This window comes from Haliotis rubra, unplaced genomic scaffold, assembly GCF_003918875.1.
Source record: "Haliotis rubra isolate DU_JTF1 unplaced genomic scaffold, ASM391887v1 Scf120, whole genome shotgun sequence".
Classification (NCBI taxonomy): domain Eukaryota; kingdom Metazoa; phylum Mollusca; class Gastropoda; order Lepetellida; family Haliotidae; genus Haliotis; species Haliotis rubra.
Genome location: NW_025765115.1, coordinates 272,790 through 294,182, shown reverse-complemented (window position 1 = coordinate 294,182; position 21,393 = coordinate 272,790). Strand labels below are relative to the sequence as shown.

The following is a 21,393-nucleotide window of genomic DNA, read 5'->3' as shown; positions in this document are numbered from 1 at the left end:
ACACCATCGCTTCATTTGGGGCATGACATGCTAATCAAATGGAGTAATATTATATGTTCCATTGACATTGTACATGCAGCAAGTGAATGTCTGACACAGTTGTGGGAGTAAATAGAACAATTTAAGAATACAAATCAACACCACCCAAGCACAGTCATCACTACTGTAGAACTATTTGTATGCAGAGTAACATTTATAGTCATATATAGAGATATATGCCTCTGCATATGGGGGTGAAGGTAACCTGTAATCATTAGTAGGTGGTATGTTAGCTCTCACTCACCCCTCCCCCGCTCCCCCTTCCCATAATTTTTAAGCATAATTATTTCATACTCTTATGTACAAAATTGCTGGCACACCCCCCACCCCTACAGGTGTACCAAATATATGCCCCCCACACCTCCCCATAACAAAGTGGAACAAAGTCTCTCTCTCTCTCTCTCTCTCTCTCTCTCTCTCTCTCTCTCTCTCTCTCTCTCTCTCTCTCACACTCTGTGGAGAGCTCTCTCTCTCTCTCTCTCTCTCTCTCTCACTCACACACACACAATGTGAATGTGGAGAGCTCTCTCTCTCTCTCTCTCTCTCTCTCTCTCTCTCTCTCTCTCTCTCTCTCTCTCTCACACACACACACACACACACACACACACACACACACACAATGTGAATGTGGAGAGGCGGACGTATAATATCGGCGGAACTCAACAAAAGGATATGACGTCACAATCTTTCCAAGGTCGTCAAGGTCAACATAATGGCCGGCAAAGTGTTACGGTCGCTCTTCCGTACTAAGCCATCCACTGTAAGTTATTTTTGTGAATTTGTGTTTAAGAAAAAGCACATGGGGCCAGAAATCATTATATTGTTGGGTCTAATATCTTTTTTACTACGTTTTAATGTCTCCGTCGTATCTACAATGTCAGTGATCTTGAATGAAGCTGTCTTGTTGCAGACGACGCAATGTCAAAAAGCACATGTATAGCACGTGGAAATAGGATGGTCAGGGTTATAAACGGTTGGGGCAATTAGAAGTTCACTACATGATTCGACCTATAGTTTTGTTTCACTTTCCTCATGTAGAAAAATCAATGAAACATTCCCGGCCAAAAATATACGCCACAAGTGACTCAAATCAACAGGTTAAGCTATAAATTCTAGATCTAATGTGAACAGTAAAAACCTTTTCTAAATATTCCAATATTCCATGTTGTTTAAGATAAGTCCAGTATTGTGCATGTGCATGTCCTTGCTCAAATATTTCAGAGTAATGACGTAAAATATAGGGGCAATCATTCATTTGCATACTACAATTCAACAGTTGTTGGGAGTGATATAGAGCCTGTTGAGAACATGATTAAATATCCTGGTTGACAGCTTACCTATTTCTAGAAGGAAATATTTCTTTGAATTGCATTTTCGAAGCAAATTCATGTTTAAACACACTGCCCCATCTATTTATATAGTAAAATTGTATGTAAACCATCGCCAGTCACATGACTTACATGTCAGCACTAATTTTTAATCATGCAGGATGTTGCTTCGTGTTTGAGTGATTTATGATTTGTCAGCTCCAAATTCATGTTTGTGGGTTTCATCATTTCCATGTGGCTAATAGTCTTTAATGGGGCGCTGTGGTGAAGCTGATAGTGGCCTAAAACACCTCAGTAACAAGTAGTTCAAATACAGACCTCATTTCACTCGTCAAATCTCTGCATGTGTACAGTATGTTGTGTGATGTAACATGATAACTTGGTTTGGCAAGGGAATATTGTTAAACTAATTTGGTTTCTTCAAACATTGTAAACGTTTGTAATATTTCTACAATGTTAACTAATGGAATGTGGAATTAAACATGACCACTTACACACCCTGATCTTGTAAGTTGGGATTATTTTCAGCAGGTACCAATCTTGACATATGGACTGGCTGATCCCACTAGACCATAAGAACCATAACAAGTTTTAGTTAACTGAAGCTTCAGACCAGTGGATAAAGCTGCAGACTGTATGTCACTAATGTGAGGTGAAACTAGTTAACCTATAGCGTATTGGAGGTTAATATAGTTTTTTCACATCTGTTTTTGAAGCACTGGAAAAAATGCCATTAAATAAACCAAAAACGTTATATGACATATTTATGTTAGCATTTAAGTTCAGTGAATTACTGAAACCTTGTTTACTTTGCGCTCTGTTATGAAAATGTATCAAATCACAGCAATGTGTGTTGTTACCATGACTACAGCCCTCTTTGATGATTCCAAGAACTTTATGTTAAAGGTCACATGCAACGTAAAACACAACTTTGCAGATTCTGATACCTTTCGGTATGGACTTACCGAAACAAATCATCAAAAATGCAAATTCAACTTATAAAGTTGAAAAATAACGCGATGAAAAAAAACGCGCGAAATCGTAGTTCAAACGATTCACTAATTTTTCCCCAGCGCTTGGGGGAATTCAAGTGGTTTCAACAGCTGGGCTGCCCTCATAGCACGTGTGCAGTGAAATAGGTTCGCGCAGCTTGGAAGCGGGTTGTCCGGTGAATACTCGGTGAAGGCTTTGGTGTGAGCTATTTTTCTAATGTTTTGTTGATATTTCACAGGCGCGAGATTTGTATATGTTATGACAGTAGATTTAACTGTTTATATAATATCATTTGTCCTTTCACCACACGTTCTTCTTACCGAGTCACTTTCTCAGTTCGATACTTAAAAGCAATGTCATTATTTAGCGTTGACAGAATTTCTAACTGTGATATAGATATGTCGTTGTCACAGACAAAACTCAATGTCTGTTTTATTGACACCTATGTGTCTGCCTGCCTGTCTGCTAATGACCATATTCAATACACAACTGCAATCACAGACCACATGTAATTTGAACTTAACACCAATCAGGCTATACACCATAAACAAAATGCATTGATTTATGGCCCGAGTTCGGTCTCTGTCACATTATGTAATTACACAGACAGGCAGGTGTGATACTTGTAAACATGACATGTTATGATGTCTGTTGATTGCAAAATGTTATACACAAAAAATGAGCATGTATTTACAAAACTCAACATCTCTATATACACACACAATGAGCCATGAGGGCATCTGCAAATGAACCAGCCGTTACACTTGAGTGCACACCCACCCGCTCTGACTGGGTTCGGTATCCCGGCTGCTTCGTTTCTTGGGAAGTAAACCCAAGTACACAATATTGCACTTTTGATTTGCGATTGTACGCTTATAATTTTGTTTATATATTTTTTCATAACCAGCAATGTATATTATATGTCATGAATAAGTGATAATTGTGTTGTAGTTATGTTTGATTTTTTGGTTGCATGTGACCTTCAATGCGTAACAAAGTACAAAGATGTTATAATGGTGCTGGGAATAGGTTTTACAATCATGATGGATGATTAGAACATATCAACTGTTCAGTCATGGTAATTATTTTGCATTCACCATTCTCTGTGTTTTAATAAATGTTGAGCAAAACTAGATCATGCCCTAACAAATACACACACAAATTCATACTTCAACACTATATGTTTTCAATGTGACACTGGCCTGAATCTCTCTTTTCTCGAAGTACGTGGAAGTAAGTCATTATTAACCTTCACAGAAATTATGTAGAGGGTAATGGCGAGGCCCATTATTTTTAAGGAATGCAGAGTTACGAGGATATTACCCTACTTAAAGTACATTCAAAGTATTGGTAATATTTCTGTTATCAAAATTAAATGTCAAAATGACAAAATGAAGTCTTAAATTTGAAACTGGTACACATCGCTCCATTCCTGAAAGGTAATGGAGCGAGCAGACAATGGAAAGACGTCACAAATGTAATTGAACTCAGGGTTGAAAGATGGGGAAAATCTTTATTTTTCCTTATCCTGACTCATGCTCTTTTGCTTGTCTTCTTCTTCTTGCGAACATAGTGGAAACACTTGTATCTCCTTAATTGAAGCTCCCTTCAATGTAAAATCACTAATTGGTACTCACCACGAGTTGCTCCCCTTTAATCCCTCTGGCGGGAAAGGTGTCGCCACCTTATACCTCGTGCTTCACTCTCTCCTTCTTCGCCCAGTGAGCAGGATGCGAGAGCGCCTGTGTCTCCTTACACTTACACAACATATCCTTTGATATTTCTTAGTTTATTACCTCTTATAGTTTACTATAGAGGTATAGCTAGTATCCTTCAGTAATTTGTATTGATTATTTATCGTATTTCTACTGTTTATTCACGTGTATTCGATTGTTCAGCTAGTATTACGCTGATGAAAATCTGTACTATTTGTAGATTACGCTTTTCTGCCTCAGATCCGCATGTAATATGCCCTAGTTGTTCTACGCGTGTGCGCTTTGATTCACGTTGCAGTTATTGCATTAATTTATCTAATTCTGCATTTAATAAATATTATCTTTGCGTCTTAAGACGTGCTGCAGATAGGTCACGCAAACAAGGGCTAAATATGGCTGATACTCCAGATACTCCATCTAGTCAGCTGCTGGCGATCGACCCCTACCGCCTGGTGTTCTGCTAGAGACCCCATCGAAGAGGGGCGTGGGACACAGTCCGTCACCTCTAAGAAGCTTAACCGCCTCCCCAGACATCCCGTCATCGCAGCTAAAGTCCAAGAGGGCCTCGACGTCTTCTCAACGCAGACTTCGTACCCCCAGGGCAGCGTCGACATCCAAAGGAAAGTCTACGAAGACAGCGAGAACTTTCTCAGCCGAGATCGTTCCAGCCGAAGAAATGGGCCTCTACGATGACCAGCCGATTATCATCCCCGACATACGGCACAAGAAGCGACCGGTGTCAGCGACAGTGACTTCAGCAGAGATCTCCATGCAGCCTGATGCCTCTACACTGATGTCAGACGTTATTGCTGTGGACCCCATCATTAACACCGCAGAGAAGGCTCAGACGACGTCGTCGCAGACCATCCCTGATGACCTGATGCAGCAAATTATGACGATGATGGAAGACCGATATAGACTGCAGAAGCAGGGACCGAGCCTTCGCGAAGGCTCCAACGTAGACAGCACCCCAGAGGCACCCCCCGTCAACGTAGCAGCCAGGACGATGTCACCTTCGCGAAGGAAGGCACGGACCACCTCCACGAAGGACCTAGATGTACAGCCTTCGCGAAGGCCTTCGCGCAGGCGGGATAGATTATCACCCTCGTCACTTTCATCCCAAGATGTGGACTCGGACCATCAGACATCACGAAAGCCTTCGCGAAGGTCTTATCGTAATTCCCCCGGACCGGACGCAGAGGAAGCTTCGCGAAGGCATTCGCGAAGGGCAGCTGAATCCAGATCATCATCATCTAGAAGGACATCGAGGGACTACACAAGAGCTTCGCGAAGCTATCAACGTTCTCCTCACAGGTCACCGAGAAGATCAACCCATAGACGTAGATCACCTAGACGATCTCCTCCTCGTTCATCACCACGTAGATCACCTTACAGGTCACCATACAGAGCTGCACAAGCATCGCCGGACGTAGAGACAGAAGCACGCAGTCCAGAGCAGCACCAACCTCTCATCAATGATGATGGTATAGAGGATGATGGAGGAGTTATTTTCTCCGATGCTGAGATACGGTATTGGATGGTCAATAACCTAGATCTCTCATCACCATCTAAAAATGGCAATGTGGCGCAGACATATCTGATGAAAGAAGACGATGCTGATGCTATCACACTACCACCGATCGACCCGATTGCAGCAGTCCCACAGAATCTAGATGCAGCATTCCACAAAGCCACGAAAGTTCAGACACCACATCTACCAAACTTTCATGCCAAGAAGTTCTCCACGCATAACATGGACCCCTTCTTCAAAGCTCAAGACATCGATGAGAACTATAAGTTGATCAACGGCGTCAAGTACAAGAATTACAAGATTGATGATCTCAAGTTAGTCCAGATAGAAACCATGACGAGGCGTTATGTTTTTGGTTTAAATAGATCTAGAACGATCAATGAGACTCTTATCACCAGATTTCGTGATACGACTTCTGAGGATGATAGAATGATTTATTCTGCCTTACTTATGCAAAAGAAAGACCAGCAGTTCCTAACAGATCATCTTACATCTATTTCAGCAGCACTGACCTTAGCTCGTCGTCAAGGCCTCCTCGCTTCCTGCAACTGGGGTGAGAACTTTACAGCCCCACTGTATACAGCCCCGTGGTCTTCAACATCCATCTTTAACGGAGAAATAGACAAAGTTTCCAAGGAAGTCACTAAGGATTCCAGAGAAGTCCTTATGATTAAATCGATGGACACACTAGCCAGCGTCATTCGACAGACTTCACAAAGATACTAAATTCACGGGCCTACAGAGAGCACGAGACAGGAAGATAGCCAGCTCTAGAGGAAAAGATTCTTTTCGTCGCCCATTCGGCAACTATAGAGGAGGATCAGGAAGAGGCAGGACACCCAGAGGTTCCCGCAACTATAAACGCTGAAAGACAGGTTCGGAACGACTGGAGTCTTCCACCCCCAGCCGTTCCAGTACAACCATCTCAAGTGGGTGGACGCCTCCAACTATACTGGGAAAACTGGGGAATGTTACAAGACCCTTATGTCTCCAACATTCTTCGTCACGGATTTCATATCCCACTAAAGGCCAAGCCTCCGCTGACAGTCAACCCTCACAAGTTCGACTTACAGGCACAACAACTACCGAAGTTAAGAGAGGCTGTTACATCACTCCTAATAAAGCAGGCCATAGAAGTACTAGACCAAGACAACATAGAACCAGGTTTCTACTCCCCAGTTTTCCTAGTTCCCAAGAAAAACTCCAAGGAGAAATACAGACTCATCTACAACATGAGCTTTTTCAACAAGAACTATCTACGCAAACCTCCGAAGTTCCGCATGATACATTTACCTCAGTTACGGCAGTTGATTCCTCATGGACTACATGGGCAGTATCGATCTACAGGACGCTTACCTGCACATCCCGATACACTCCAAAGCCAGGAAATACCTACGGTTTACTTTAGACGGGCAACATTACCAGTGGAAAGTGCTCCCATTCAGAATATCATCAGCCCCTGGCTTTCACAATGAGGATAACGAAACCCGATTATCACCTATCTTCATCATCAAGGGCTACGAGTCGCTTTCACCTCGACGACGGGATACAAGTAGATCAAGATCCACAGCATCTCAAACTACAGTTAAACTACATCATAAAGCTACTAACACAGCTAGGATGGTTAGTAAACTTACTCAAGTCGGACCTAGTACCGTCCACAAGACCTACAGTTCCTAGGCATTCGATTTATCACAAATCTCAACCGTATCGTCGTACCAGAAGACCGTTGGATCAAGATCCAACAGACCATTCCACCAGCTCTACTCTCTCCGTTACCACTTCGACAGTGGCAGAGCCTCTTAGGTCTCCTCACATCAGCCCAAGACATGACAGTCAGAGGCAGGTTACAGTTACGTCCCTTACAGGTCTTCATCAATGCACATCTCGACGATTTACCGCCATTCAGTCTACCGAAACATCTCAGACCTCATCTACTATGGTGGACAAAGAAATCGAATGTCTGCGAAGGGATTTGTTTAGCAGAGCAGGAATTCAAAACCCATCTATATGTGGACGCGTCACTTCAAGGTTGGGGAGCTCATCTCGCCAACCAGACGACATCGGGATTATGGAACCAACAAGAAAGCAAACTCCATATAAACATCCTAGAGATGAAAGCTGTAATCAACGCCATTCTACATTGGAGCACATTTCTACAAAATGCGCACCTTATGATTCATACCGACAATTCCACAGTGGCGTTCTACGTGAACAAGCAAGGCTCAACGAGATCACTGAACCTTTTGAACTTAAGCTTTCAACTATTCGATCTAACCCACGATCTAAATCTACAGATCAGAGCAGTTCACATTCCCCGGAGCCAGAAATGTACTAGCAGACGCGCTCTCTCGGCCTCATCTACCATCACCGACAGAGTGGATGCTCAATACGGAAATATTTGCACAGATAATCAAGCCGTTAGCAGCGCCGCTAATAGATCTATTCGCCACAAGATTCAACAATCAGCTACCGACATTCGTGTCACCAATCCCAGATCCACAAGCTTGGGAAACGGACGCTCTAAGTATATCATGGGAAGGCCTCAACGCGTACGCGTTTCCGCCGCCAGCAATAATACCTCAAGTATTACAGAAAATCAAACAAACACAGAGTCTACAACTCACTTTGGTCGCGCCCTACTGGCCGGCCAGAGTATGGTTTCCCATTCTAATTCAAGAAATCGGTCAACCAATATTAGAGCTACCCAAGCGCTCAAACCTGTTAATACATCCACACACAAAACAGGTGCACGGAAACCCAGAAGTTTACCAACTTCACGTATGGACTGTATACAAATGTGTTTAAACAAGAGAGGATATTCTGCCAGGGCGGCAAAAGCGTCACGCTTGCCTTACGACACTCGACTCGTAACTTGTACGACGACAAGTGGCACAGTTTCGAAAATTATGCAGCTAATAAAGGATTTACAGCGAGAGATGCTTCACATCCTCAAGTGGCAGACTATTTGTGTTACCTGCGGCAAAACAAACATTTAAGAGGTTCGACGATATCAACATATCTTGCCGCGCTTAGCTCTGTGATCACTATGAGAACGGGTGTCAAGCTGACAAAATCTCCAGAGTTACTGGCCTTACTACGTGCTTTCGATTGGAGGACCAAAAGCGGAAGTTCCACGCCCCAGCTTGGGATCTGAATATAGTGTTAGAACACCTCACTAGTGAGGCCTATGAACCTTTGGAATCGACAAACTTTGAATTTCTCTCACAGAAAACACTAATTCTGCTATCTCTAGCCACGGCAGCAAGAATATCTGAAATTCACGCTCTGGATTACGAGAGGATACAGTTTGATGACAATCAAAACATAGCGCACCTGGGATTAAGATGGGATTTCATCGCCAAAAATCAACTACCAGGTCAACCAGACAGGTTATTCCATGTACCAGCGCGCTATCCTCGATTCTCGGATCACAAGATACACAAGACTTATCACTGTGTCCAGTCAGAGCTCTCAAAGTTTACTTACGACGATCCAAAACGAGGCGAAGATTTCTCAAAAGATTATTCATCCCCTTATCACCAACGAATCAAACAGAAGTCTCGCGTACTACCATATCTATTTGGATAAGGACTGTCATACTTCGCGCCTACAAGGCAGCAGGCTTGGACCCACCAACAGCATCAAATCCGCATGAGATTAGGGCACTGGCTTCCACCCTCGCCCTGCACGGTAACTGTTCATTGAACACAATTATGGAAGGATGCTTTTGGAAATCGAACATGGTGTTTGAGAATCACTACCTGAGAGACATCACCACAGAAGATGTCTCTGGCATTCACCATTTTGGCCCTTTGGTCCTCGCTCAACAGCTGACAGTCCCTCGTAGGCGTTAAATATTACCATCACAAGTTTAATATGTATTATATACATAATTTAGCTAGCTTATAACTCTAAGGAGTTCTAGAGCTATGTATATATTTAGCTTAGGTTATTCACCCCTAAGTATATATTGACATTATGTTTAGTTGTACAGCGACTCTATCAGAGTCACTTATATATATATATAATATATGTAATGGTTTTTCAGTATATATCAAGGTAATACCCAATTATGGCATTATATAACCTATGGTTTAAATACAGGAAATATCCTAAGTCAATGCCTTCATGAAGTTCCCATACCGGTTATTACAGTTATATTTATACAAAATCACTAATTATAAATCCAAAGTATTCTATTACTCCCTCCTCCGTTCCGTAGGATTCTACAAGCAAAAGAGCATGAGTCAGGATAAGGAAAATATGTAATTTTTAGAGTAAAATTGATATTTTATACTTATCCTGACTCATGAGGTCAGCCCTCCCATCCTCCCCACATAACACTTTGGATTTCCCCGTAAATTCAAGTGTTGGGCTCGCAAAATCAGGAGAGAGTGAAGCACGAGGTATAAGGTGGCGACACCTTTCCCGCCAGAGGGATTAAAGGGGAGCAACTCGTGGTGAGTACCAATTAGTGATTTTACATTGAAGGGAGCTTCAATTAAGGAGATACAAGTGTTTCCACTATGTTCGCAAGAAGAAGAAGACAAGCAAAAGAGCATGAGTCAGGATAAGTATAAAATATCAATTTTACTCTAAAAATTACATGTTTTCAATAATGCAAAATTGTGTTTTATGAATGAATGTTTTAGTTTCATATATATGTTTTCATCTCCAAGGCAATAATATGCATAAAATGTTTAACATTTATTGATGAAACTTTGTAAGTACATCATATATCATCAAATATAAAGCAACTTATGTTTATTTTAGGGGATGATTGAATGGATCAGGATGTCAGTCTTGGATACCTGGTAGCTACTTCTCAATGTACCCTGACAGACTGGGACATTGCTCAGAATGCAGTATTTAAATACAAGCAAACAAAGCATCAAATTGAAGACATATTTTGCTGTTTTGCTATGGAATTATAACTTAATGTTTTGAAAAATGTATATGTAACATAAAATAGAAGTTCATTTTGGTAAGTAATCATTCAATGTTAGTTACAATTACAAGCTTCAGGATAAAAAAAACACCTTTGGTACAATTAGGTATGCTTTCTCTTGTGATACGTACATGTTTAAAATGGCACTATCAGTGGCTTTGGACACAGTAACACCGCTAATAACAATATATCTTTGTTTGCAGAGTATATTTCAAAGCACCCCTGGGTTGAAACATTTTTCCAGCCAGGTATGTGTGAATTTCCTTTCTATCAGTAATGATTATTATGTATGAATTGCCTTTCTTTACATCAGCAGTAACAGAAACATTTTAATTTCAGTTTTAACTTCTCTTGTCTGAATGCAATCCTTGTTCTTTTAAATCATTACAACAGTTTTATATGCTGTATCAAATTTTATGGTTCAGATGAGACAAATAGACATCCTGTATAAACGAGTCTGAAAGTGGAGCAGTCAGCCTTTAACTAAGCCACAACAGTTGTCACTGTGATTTATCCATCAAGTTAGAACTATTGATGTGATATAATATGTATATAATGGGCACAAATTATTCATTACTTTCATGAATAGCAGCAGAAGCTGGTTGAGGTTCACACTCAAGTTTCATGTTTGGGGCACATACCTGTCCTATGTGTCATTTTATCATTCAAACCTGGTTTCCTTATGTTTGGGTGAGATCAAGCAATATCTCCTGGGATATATCTGCAATGAAAGTGCATCATGATCCTTCGAAAACCATGGTTTTGAATAGGTTACCATGACTTCTCATTCAAATGACACCTCTAATCTTTCTGCCATGGAAGTTGTAATATACATTTGCATACAAGACACTGTTTATTCATTATTTGGGGCGGTGGGGTAGTCTAGTGGTTAAAGCGTTGGCTCGTCACGCCGAAGACCCGGGTTCGAATCCCCACATGGGTACAACGTGTGAAGCCCATTTCTGGTGTCCCCCGCTGTGATGTTGCTGGAATATTGCTAAAAGCGGCGTAAAGCCGAACTCAGTCAGTCAGTCAGTTATTCATTATTTTTTTGCATACTAAAACATTTAGAAGAATGGTTCTGGACGATAAGTATATTCCTCTTGTGAATCATTGATATGAAGTTCTGGAATATCAACATTCACTGTTACAATTGTAGATCTCCCGAGCGTGCCTCAGAGCATAAAGCTTTTATCATATTGTGTTAATACATTTCATATCAAAAGATATTATGCTTGTATAATAGAGATTACCTGTAAATGCTGATGCAGTGTTCTCCCTTGTTTTAACCAAAGTTCAATTTATTCCTAGGTTCAAACTGTCACACTCATCCCAGGAGATGGCATTGGACCAGAAATCTCTGATTCTGTCAAGCAAATCTTTGCTGCATCAGGGGTAAGTCCTTGAACAGTCACTGACTGTCAGTAAATAATGTCACAACTAAATTCATTATTTCATTGAATGTTTATCACTGCAGACAGCAAAATACCAACTATATCATAAATCAAAACCTGGCATACCGGTGTAAAAATCAGAACCATATAATTATGGGGTTTTTACATCACTTATTTTTTTTGCAATTATTCAAGTTACTATTAACTTTTCTATTCTTTTAAGAAAAACAAGCAAATTCTGTTTAACATTGAAATTTGGCTAAAGTTCTATTAAATCAGGTTAAGCGTGCCACATTTTGCAAACTTTGAGCTCCCTACACCCAAACATTATTACCAAGAGACCCCCAGTATTCATAGTTCAATAGACCCAGGTTAAGTTCCTGATTACAGCTGTAATTAAATCTTTTGATAGGCTCTATTATCTGTTTAGAATTGATGTTTAGCCTGTATTTCTGACATGACAGTGTTCTACAATTTGTTTTTTATTCTTGCCAGGCCCCAGTGGATTGGGAGGAGGTCGATGTTACTCCAGTCAAGGGACCTGATGGCAAGTTCCACCTTCCCCAAAAGATCTTTGAGTCAATGGGCAAAACGAAGGTTGGACTGAAGGGACCACTTGCTACACCCATTGGAAAGGGACACCAGTCACTTAACTTGGCACTTAGAAAGTAAGTTAGGCTAACACTTCTGAATAGTGTATGACATTGACCTGAATTTGTCAGTATTACATATGGCCATTACATATATGAACCTGCTGGTTCTGTTGGATCTACACAAGACACAATGGTCCTGACCAAAAAGGGTATTAAATGCATTATTTCACTGTACAATTGGGATACAAAACCAGCCAAGAAGGTGACCACTGCACCAAGCTAGCTTGTTTAAGTTGCTGGTTTTGTTAGAGTTAAAGTCAGTCTCTCACTGATTTCAAAAGTTGTACAAACTTAAATTGCTTTGTTCCTGCCCCAAATAACATTAGACCTCGAGGACAATTAATGTCACTGGTTCTTATGAATATATGCAGGAATTGAACCATTGGACCAATGTAAGTATCTACCACTGATCATACTGATTATGCCAGTGTTACTAAACTGATTGTCAAAATAGACCTAGACACGTATCATCAGGGGTGGAAATAACCCATTGCCCAACGCCCCGAGTCCAGTGTTTTTTTTCTGTCGGGCAAGCAAATTTGTATATCACACTGTACCGGTGTCCAGTTGATGTTCCAATGTTAATTATGTTGTTTATTTAAAAAATCAATAAGAAAACGGCCGGTATATTGGAAAAATTATCAGGGCAAGTGATTTTACATGTGCCACTGTACCGAGTACACTAGCAATTTTAAAGTTATTTCCACCCCTGATCATACATGTTCTGATATTTGTAGGCATAGCTCATTTTGTCTTTCACAACTGCCCCAACCTACCCATGCCCAATTCAGACTGGATTATACTGAAATGAAACAAACATTTTATACTTTATTTACATGCATCCATCATATACATGTATATGATCAATATTCTGTGGACCTTACTAATTATCAAATAGATTACTTCAGTTAACTTATGTCATAAAACAGTTTATGGTTGAACTTCTTTTCAATTTTGTTGGGGCAGTGGAGTAGCTTATTGGTTAAAACGTCCGCTTGTCACGCTGAAGACCCAGGTTTGAATCCCCACATGGGTGCTATATGTGAAGCCGAATTTTGGTGTCCCCTGCTGTGATATTGCTGGTGTATTCCGAAAAGCGGCGTAAAATCTCACTCACTCACTCCAAATTTATTCATTCTTATTTTGTAAGCCATAGTTTAGAAAAGTTCTTTTTATTATTATTAAGATAATACCATCAAAGTTTATTGGTTATGGGGTTCTTATTCATTCCTCTTGGATTTTCTAATCCAAAGTTTACACTAGTAAGCAACTCATTTGATTCTAGTGATGCTTGCATATTCAGAAATTGACTTTGTTTCAGAGCTTTCAGCCTGTATGCTAATGTGAGACCATGTCGCTCTATTGAGGGGTTCAAGACACCGTATGATGATGTCGACATTGTGACCATCAGAGAAAACACTGAGGGAGAGTACAGTGGCATTGAACATGTTGTAAGTGAATGAGTAGCTTTCAGCTTTCTTTCATTGTCCCCCTTTAACTCACAGCTTTGCCAAGTGTTTGTCTTAAGTGTCTTATGGGTTGGTAATTTCAGACTGTTAATAAAATATACAAGTAGTATCTGTAAATGTATTGGATGCCTACAGGACTTGGTTTGGACAACTCACAAGTTGCAATCCGATACATGCATTGTATCTCTATAGTGAGGTCAGGATAAGCATCATGATACCGAAAGAGTCACACAATCTGTTTTTGAAAGGTAGATTTCAGTAAGTTTTATGAAGCCAAAATATTTTTGTTCCATGTGACATGTTTAGAGGTGGATAATTGTTACATGATGACAAACAGGCAAACAATGAAATTGTTGCAATATTCACTGAAATATTCTGTGCACATCAGGTAGCATACTGATAGCTTTGTGATGCATTATACATCCTCCAGGGATGGTCATGAATTATCCCATCCCTGCTTTGACAAGACAAGGCCTGTTTGCAGTGTGTATGTTCAAATCTGAAGAGTTGTCTCCCTTATTACATTCTGTTGTATGGTTGTGTGCTTTGACAAGGAACCAGGGTTCGCACAGGTCATGGAAACTTGGAAAAGTTGTGGAAAATTAATATTACATTTCCAGGCCTTGAAAAGCTATGGAAACTGGGCATATATTTAAAAAGTTATGGAAATTTAGTTCATGTGGCCTTTAATTTCGTGTTTAAGTACTGGGCCCTTGCTTGCCCTGTCATGGAAAACTCAGAAAATAGCCTTGAAAAACCATGGAAAAGTCATGGAATTTAGGGTACTTTCAAGTGTATGAACCCTGGGAACTGATTTGATCAATTTTGGTTTTGTTGATGTTCTTGACATTAATCAAGTTTACTACACTGATGTTTTTTTCCTTGTATTAGATTGTTGATGGAGTTGTACAGAGCATCAAACTTATCACAGAACAAGCGTCCATGAGGGTGGCCGAGTATGCCTTCAAGTTTGCCCGTGACAATGATCGAAGCACAGTCACAGCAGTGCACAAAGCCAACATCATGTGAGTTGGGAAAGTTAGCTAGAAATCTTGGGCTATGAGGGCTATTTGGGGCCAGTGAATGAAGTCAATATGTCATTACAACAGTGATCACGTGACACTCACAGCAGTTTGATGGAATGAGGCTACAGGGATATTTCCGGGTGTTCACAGAGTAGGGCTGGATATTGCCCTGATTTTCATATTGCGATATATTGCAATAATTTAAGAGATATTGCAATACATATTGTGATATATTGACTGGAAGGACTCTGCCTAAGTGTGTACATCATAAATTCATTTTAGCTGTCTGTGTGCGACATCATCTTCTTAGTTGCTCCCTGTCCCCATTATGTATGGCTGTATGCCAATGGTTTACAAATAAATGAAATGATATTGAGCCTTAATGTAGAATGTTTAATTGAAGTACTGCATTCCAACAAAGTTTTGCTAACATAATGATAAATTTAATAGAAATAACATGATTTTCATCATCAGCGCTGTTTTCTTCAAAGGAATGCACTTCAATGCAGTATGTAATTATTGTTACTGTATGTCAGTGATTCAATCAGATTCAACTCCATTATAAACATGTATTAACATGAGCTATTGCAAAATGAGAAGACAAAAACATGATTTAGGTGAACTGCTTGAGCTTGAAATCTCATGTGACATCCAATAAGTAAGATCCTTGACTAGAATATCATTATACAGTCCTACAAGTTTTTTTAAGATTTTGGCCTTTATAATAAATTGATAACATGTATTCCATTATAAAACAAACAAAATGGTCACTCAAAGCCAAAGGCTCTGCTATTAAGTCCAAATAAAAGATTGGTCAAATCTTTTAAGGGCATTTAGAAGTTGAATGCATAAAGAAAGCAAGATTTATAGATGTCACCTTCTTTATTGTGAATAGTACGACATTTCGGAGTGTATCCTTGCTCCTTTATGACTCGATGAAGGAGCAAGCATACACTCTGAAACGTCGTGTTATTCACAACAAGAAGTTGACATCCATAAATCTTGCTTTTTTAAAAAGATTGGTCCATTTGAGGCCACTTGATTCCTTAAAAAAGATGGCATAAGAAACCATTTCGAACCCACAAAACTTAAAGCATTTGGTAGAATATTTGGCACTTTTGGAGCCACTTATAAAGACACTTCCACTTGTAAACTGTTACATGAAACCAACAGAAATGAAAGTATATTTGGTACTTTTAGAGCACATGTTGTTGCTATGGCAGTCAAGGGCAGATAATACAAAGGGGACTAATTCTCAATGATCCAATGATTGCAGATTCTGAACCATATTATGATAATCGTATCGCGAGATACTGTACCGGTATATACCGGTTTACCGGTCATATTGCACAGCCCTATCCCAGAGTGTACATTCATTAATATGTAATACATGTATGTAAAGTTTATTTGAATTAGAAAAGTAAGATGGTTTGATTTTTGAAAGTCAAACTAAAAGACTTGCTGACTAGTCAGTAGTGATGATTAAACTCCTGGTTCACTTCTCTTTTTCAGGAGAATGTCAGATGGTTTGTTTTTTGAAATGCTGTCGAGAGGTAGCAGAGAAAAATAGAGATATCAAGTTTTCTGAAATGTACTTGGATACAGTTTGCCTTAATGTAAGTTTTGCAGTATTTTAGGAATCATATATATATTGTCAGCCACAAGCATATATAATAATGGTTGCTCTAGATTTTTGCATGTTTTTCTTCTGTTCCTTCTCTCTCTTGACATATATATAAGACAGTTAAACTGCTAAATCTGAATCAGATACATGCTGCTTATATGCAAAACATGTTATGATTTCCCGTAATTAACAATCTAGTTCAGTAATGTAATATTTTGACAGTTTATATTCCTTGATGGCATATGACAATGTTCAAGAATAGCTGACAAGTTTGAAAATCCTTTAGGTCTGTGTTGTTCATCATGAACACTGACAATGGTATCTTTTAGCCAACGATTCCATCATACATTATATGTACGAGACGATCCTCCTTCATTACAGATGGTCCAGGATCCAACACAGTTTGATGTCCTGGTTATGCCAAATTTGTATGGTGATATTTTGAGGTAAGGATAGATTTCATTTCATCCAAGCAATGCAGTTGACAGCAAACATTATAATAAAGGACTCTAAAATCAGATGTTGTTAATGTCTTTTCACAATATTGACGAAAACTGTGGTTATGCTTCCAGTGACTTGTGTGCAGGCCTTATCGGTGGCCTTGGAGTCACACCAAGTGGAAATATTGGATCAGAGGGAGCTATTTTTGAATCTGTGAGTTTGTGTTATCATCAGTGTTATCAATTTTCAAAATGAAAAATTTAAGTGGTAAGGTAGTTTCAATAATCATTATGTTATTAATTGTTTGGTCTCCATTCTAGAAGATGGTGTGTCAATAATCAAACATAGGACTTTATAAATATCAATTTTTTATTGCCTTGAGTGATGTAGTTTGTTACTGTGTAAGAATCTACACCAAGACATCACTCTATGCAATAAATAAGAAGTGGTTATCAATAAAATCATATGCTTCATCATTATATTATTGATTAAGAAAGTCTTTAGATATAATATGTACAGAACCAAAACACTCAAGAAGCACTCAGTTAATTATTCCCCTAATTTGCTGATTTCGTTTCATGGAACAAAATATGCAAAATATTCTCATACAACCAGTTATTGTAAATTAATGAATTTGAGGGGGTAAATATGATGCTGTATAATTCATTGAAAATCACAAATCTATTTACCTGCTGGGTTTTTTTTGCCTGTAGTGATGTTGCAAGATGACTTACTTAGTGGATATGTTTGTGATGTAGAGAATAGCGAAAATGGTTTTAGTATTATATATTTGGTTACAACATGAAGGATACAAAGGAAGATAGCTGTAAATGTAATACTTTTCTGGGCTTTTTCGGCATGATCAGTCAGATCACTGAATCCTTTTCCAAACCAATATTTAGTCATGAAATTGAAACCAGTTCCCATGACTAAAGACTGCTCTGTGAATCATGATGGCAGGTTCACGGCACAGCTCCAGACATTGCAGGGGAGGACAAGGCCAACCCCACAGCCCTGCTGCTCAGTGCAGTGATGATGTTGCGACACATGGACCTTGGAGAACATGCTCGTAGGATAGAGAAGGCCGCCCTTGAGGTCATCAGTGAAGGAAGGGTATGTCTAATGTCACACCATTTCATGGGTTCAAGATTTAGCAACACACTCTTTTCCTTAAACGTTAATTGGTGCATATGATTAGGGATTATGACCGTGTGTTTTTTATGTTGTTTGAAATATGAATAAGAGCATCAAATGAGTCTCTTCTCTTTTTGAAGAAAAATCCCTATGCTTGACATTAAGCTGACAAGTAAGTGACAACTCATTTTATCATTGAGTGTGTGGTTGAGACAGGTCTCCCCTCAGGCTGCGTCACTGAAGCTGCAGTATTTGCTGACTTCTTCATCAAATAACTTTCACCGATACAGACATTAAGGAGGGATCCTTGGGGGGAAAGATAGCTTAGTCACATTTGTATTGAGATTGGCTTCTTCAAATGCGTTGTCATTTCAGGAATTATATTGATGATAATAATAATGAGAATATTTATAACGCGCCTTTTCCAGGCTAGATATCCTGCTCAAAGTGCACATTCTGATCATTATTACCCCGGATAACCCAAGCTGCCTGTTGGGCTCTAGAAGTCTCATGACTTATTTCACTGGGTACCCATTTTCTGCTGGGTGAACAGAGGCAATTCTGAACAAACTCACTTGCCAATGGTGAGATCACATGTATCACATGTGCTTCGTTGTGGGGCAGGACTGAAGTCCTAGAAACTGTCAGGAGTCAAGCTACCAAACACTGTCACCCATAGAAGGACTCTCCGCGCCCAGTGTTGCTTAACTTCAACTGATTGTGACCTGAGCTCTATGCACAGGACCACACACCACCACCACTTGATTAACTTGATATCCATGTATAATCTGTGATACCTTGAAGTGCATGTAACAGTCTGTGGCCTTTGTCACTTGTCCGAAGCCTATGCTTCATAAAGTTTCTTTTTATTTTGAAAAATCATCATGCAAATTATACACTACACCATATGCAAAGACTTAGATATGTTGAAAATTCGGTGAAAGTACACCTTTGTGCTGGTAGGCTGAAGTGTTTTGGACATAGATTGATATCATGTATATTACTTGTCAGTACAATGGTATACAAACCTACAATACTAAATAACATCTTTGTTTTGTCTCCCAGGTGCTGACAGGAGATTTAGGTGGAAATGCCACGTGCTCTGACTTCACAAAAGAAATCTGTCGCAGGGTGGAGAGCTCAACATAAGACCAGGCTGTGGAAGCTTATGTACAGCACAAATTACAATCTCAATTTTTCCCTTGTTTAACTTTTCTTTGTTATTTATTATATATTTTTTTTTATTTTTATGCAAAGTGGAAGTTACAGATGTGTATGGTTCAAATCTTGTAATGTCATCGACACCTGTGAACGTTTCCTGTGTGGCATTTGCTAATGGTGTAATCTGTCTGGTAGGAATTGAAATCCTTCACAGATGTCAGGTGTCCATGAATGTTAATGTTAGAGATGAAAATTCAAAATTCATAACTTTATGAGTGTTATTTAATACACAGTATGTTTGCAATTTGAACATTATATGTTTATATATTTGGGGCATTTTTTTGCAATAGACACCTTGTTATTGTAGCAATGTTGAATGAGTGTGCATTGAAATAAATATACTTATATCATATTTGTGAAGGTTTATTTCAAATGGTATTTCCCTCTTGACCTCCATCAGCTGCAGGATAACAGGCTGATAGAGGTTGGGAAAATGCTTCTTGTCTTCATAAGAACACATTTTGTAACGAAAAGCAAACATACAGTATGTTGGTAATTCATGCACATATCAAAAATGGTTTCTTTGCTGCATATTGGTGAGACAGACACAGAAAGTCATTATCAGGCTACTTGTTGTAGTTTGCACTGCACGTTGAAACCCTCCAAGCTTTCTCGCGGGTTCAACTGATACTTCTGTAATCTACGACATAGGTTGTTTCTGTTCTGCATTTTGTGTTTTCTGGATCATGTTGACCACATCATGATGTAGCCAGATTTTGTTACAGCTATGATGTAGTAACCGTCTAAACTCAACTCCAGCATATTTCTGATACTGGGCATCTAAGATGTGTGTTATATTGAGAGTGAGGCTGTTGCATGGATCCACAAAGATGCATGAACTTCTGATAGGTCATATACTGGTTTTACTCTGGCATGTCTCGGAGTGATGTCCAGATGAGCACAGATAAACAGTTTCAGGTATGCAGTTTCTGATTTTGCAACAGCCTCTGGTTTAGTGAGTGTGCCATGCTAGAGTAGAGAACCATGAGATTATGGAAGCAACTGTCCCACCGCAGTTGTGTTTGACCTTTACGTCAGTGTGTATAGTTGTTACATATCTTTAATTGATCAAACATAGATGTATATTAGCATAATATTGTTGACAATAAAATAAGTTGTCATGAGCTTTGTAGTGCCTTGTTTGTGAAAACAGTTGCCATAGGTTGGGTTGAAGTGTAGCAATGCAGTAGTGCAGACAATGCATGAACATGTATATAATTATGTATATCTGTTTTGTGTGTGTAATAAAAATGTCACAGCTGGGAACCAGCCAATCTTAGAAGTTTTTGAGCTACAACTAAATCCATACTCTTATCTTAGTGTCAAAGTGTGGAGCTTTCTGGACTTCTATGTGTACACAAGACTGTGGTAAACAACAGTTAACACTAATGTATGCGCAGAAGTGAATTAGATATACTAGTATACTGAGAGAAACAAATAAAGGAACACAGGAAAATTCAAGCATTCCTTTAATGTTTTCCAGTTTTCATCACCAGCTTTGAATAGTGCTGTGGGAGGAAATCTGAGAATAAATAAGGAATACTGCATTGAAATGGCAGTGGCAGAAACCAGGCCTACTGGTTTATTTTAAGAAGCATGTTCCATTACAACATGTGGGGCATGATGGGCGAGCTGTCTAAGGCGCCAGGCTAGTGATCCAGCGAGGTTGAGGTGTCAGGATCGAGCCCAACTGTGACCGGGTGTAAAAAACCTTGGAGTCAACTTTGTGTGCAGACTCTTTCAGTGTTGTCACAGCCACAAACAGTACACAGTGTACAGTACACAAACCCGTGCACACAAAAGAACCCACGAATCCGTTGGTATATGACCAGATGGTGGCCACTTGAATATGTGCAAACACCTAGTTGCGGGTAC

At 39.5% G+C, this 21,393-nt stretch overlaps 1 protein-coding gene across 1 annotated transcript; it reads left to right on the top strand.

The window, feature by feature from the left end:
* Window positions 1-667: 667 nt before the first annotated feature.
* Window positions 668-19,991, top strand: LOC124263263 (isocitrate dehydrogenase [NAD] subunit alpha, mitochondrial-like). The gene is given in 12 exon segments (XM_046697859.1): window positions 668-799; window positions 10,761-10,805; window positions 11,869-11,952; window positions 12,447-12,619; window positions 13,926-14,055; window positions 14,965-15,098; window positions 16,611-16,641; window positions 16,643-16,714; window positions 17,104-17,168; window positions 17,295-17,376; window positions 18,124-18,276; window positions 19,363-19,991. Coding segments are annotated over 12 exon segments (1,101 nt in total). The 5' UTR covers window positions 668-751; the 3' UTR covers window positions 19,447-19,991.
* The last annotated feature ends 1,402 nt before the right edge of the window (window positions 19,992-21,393 follow it).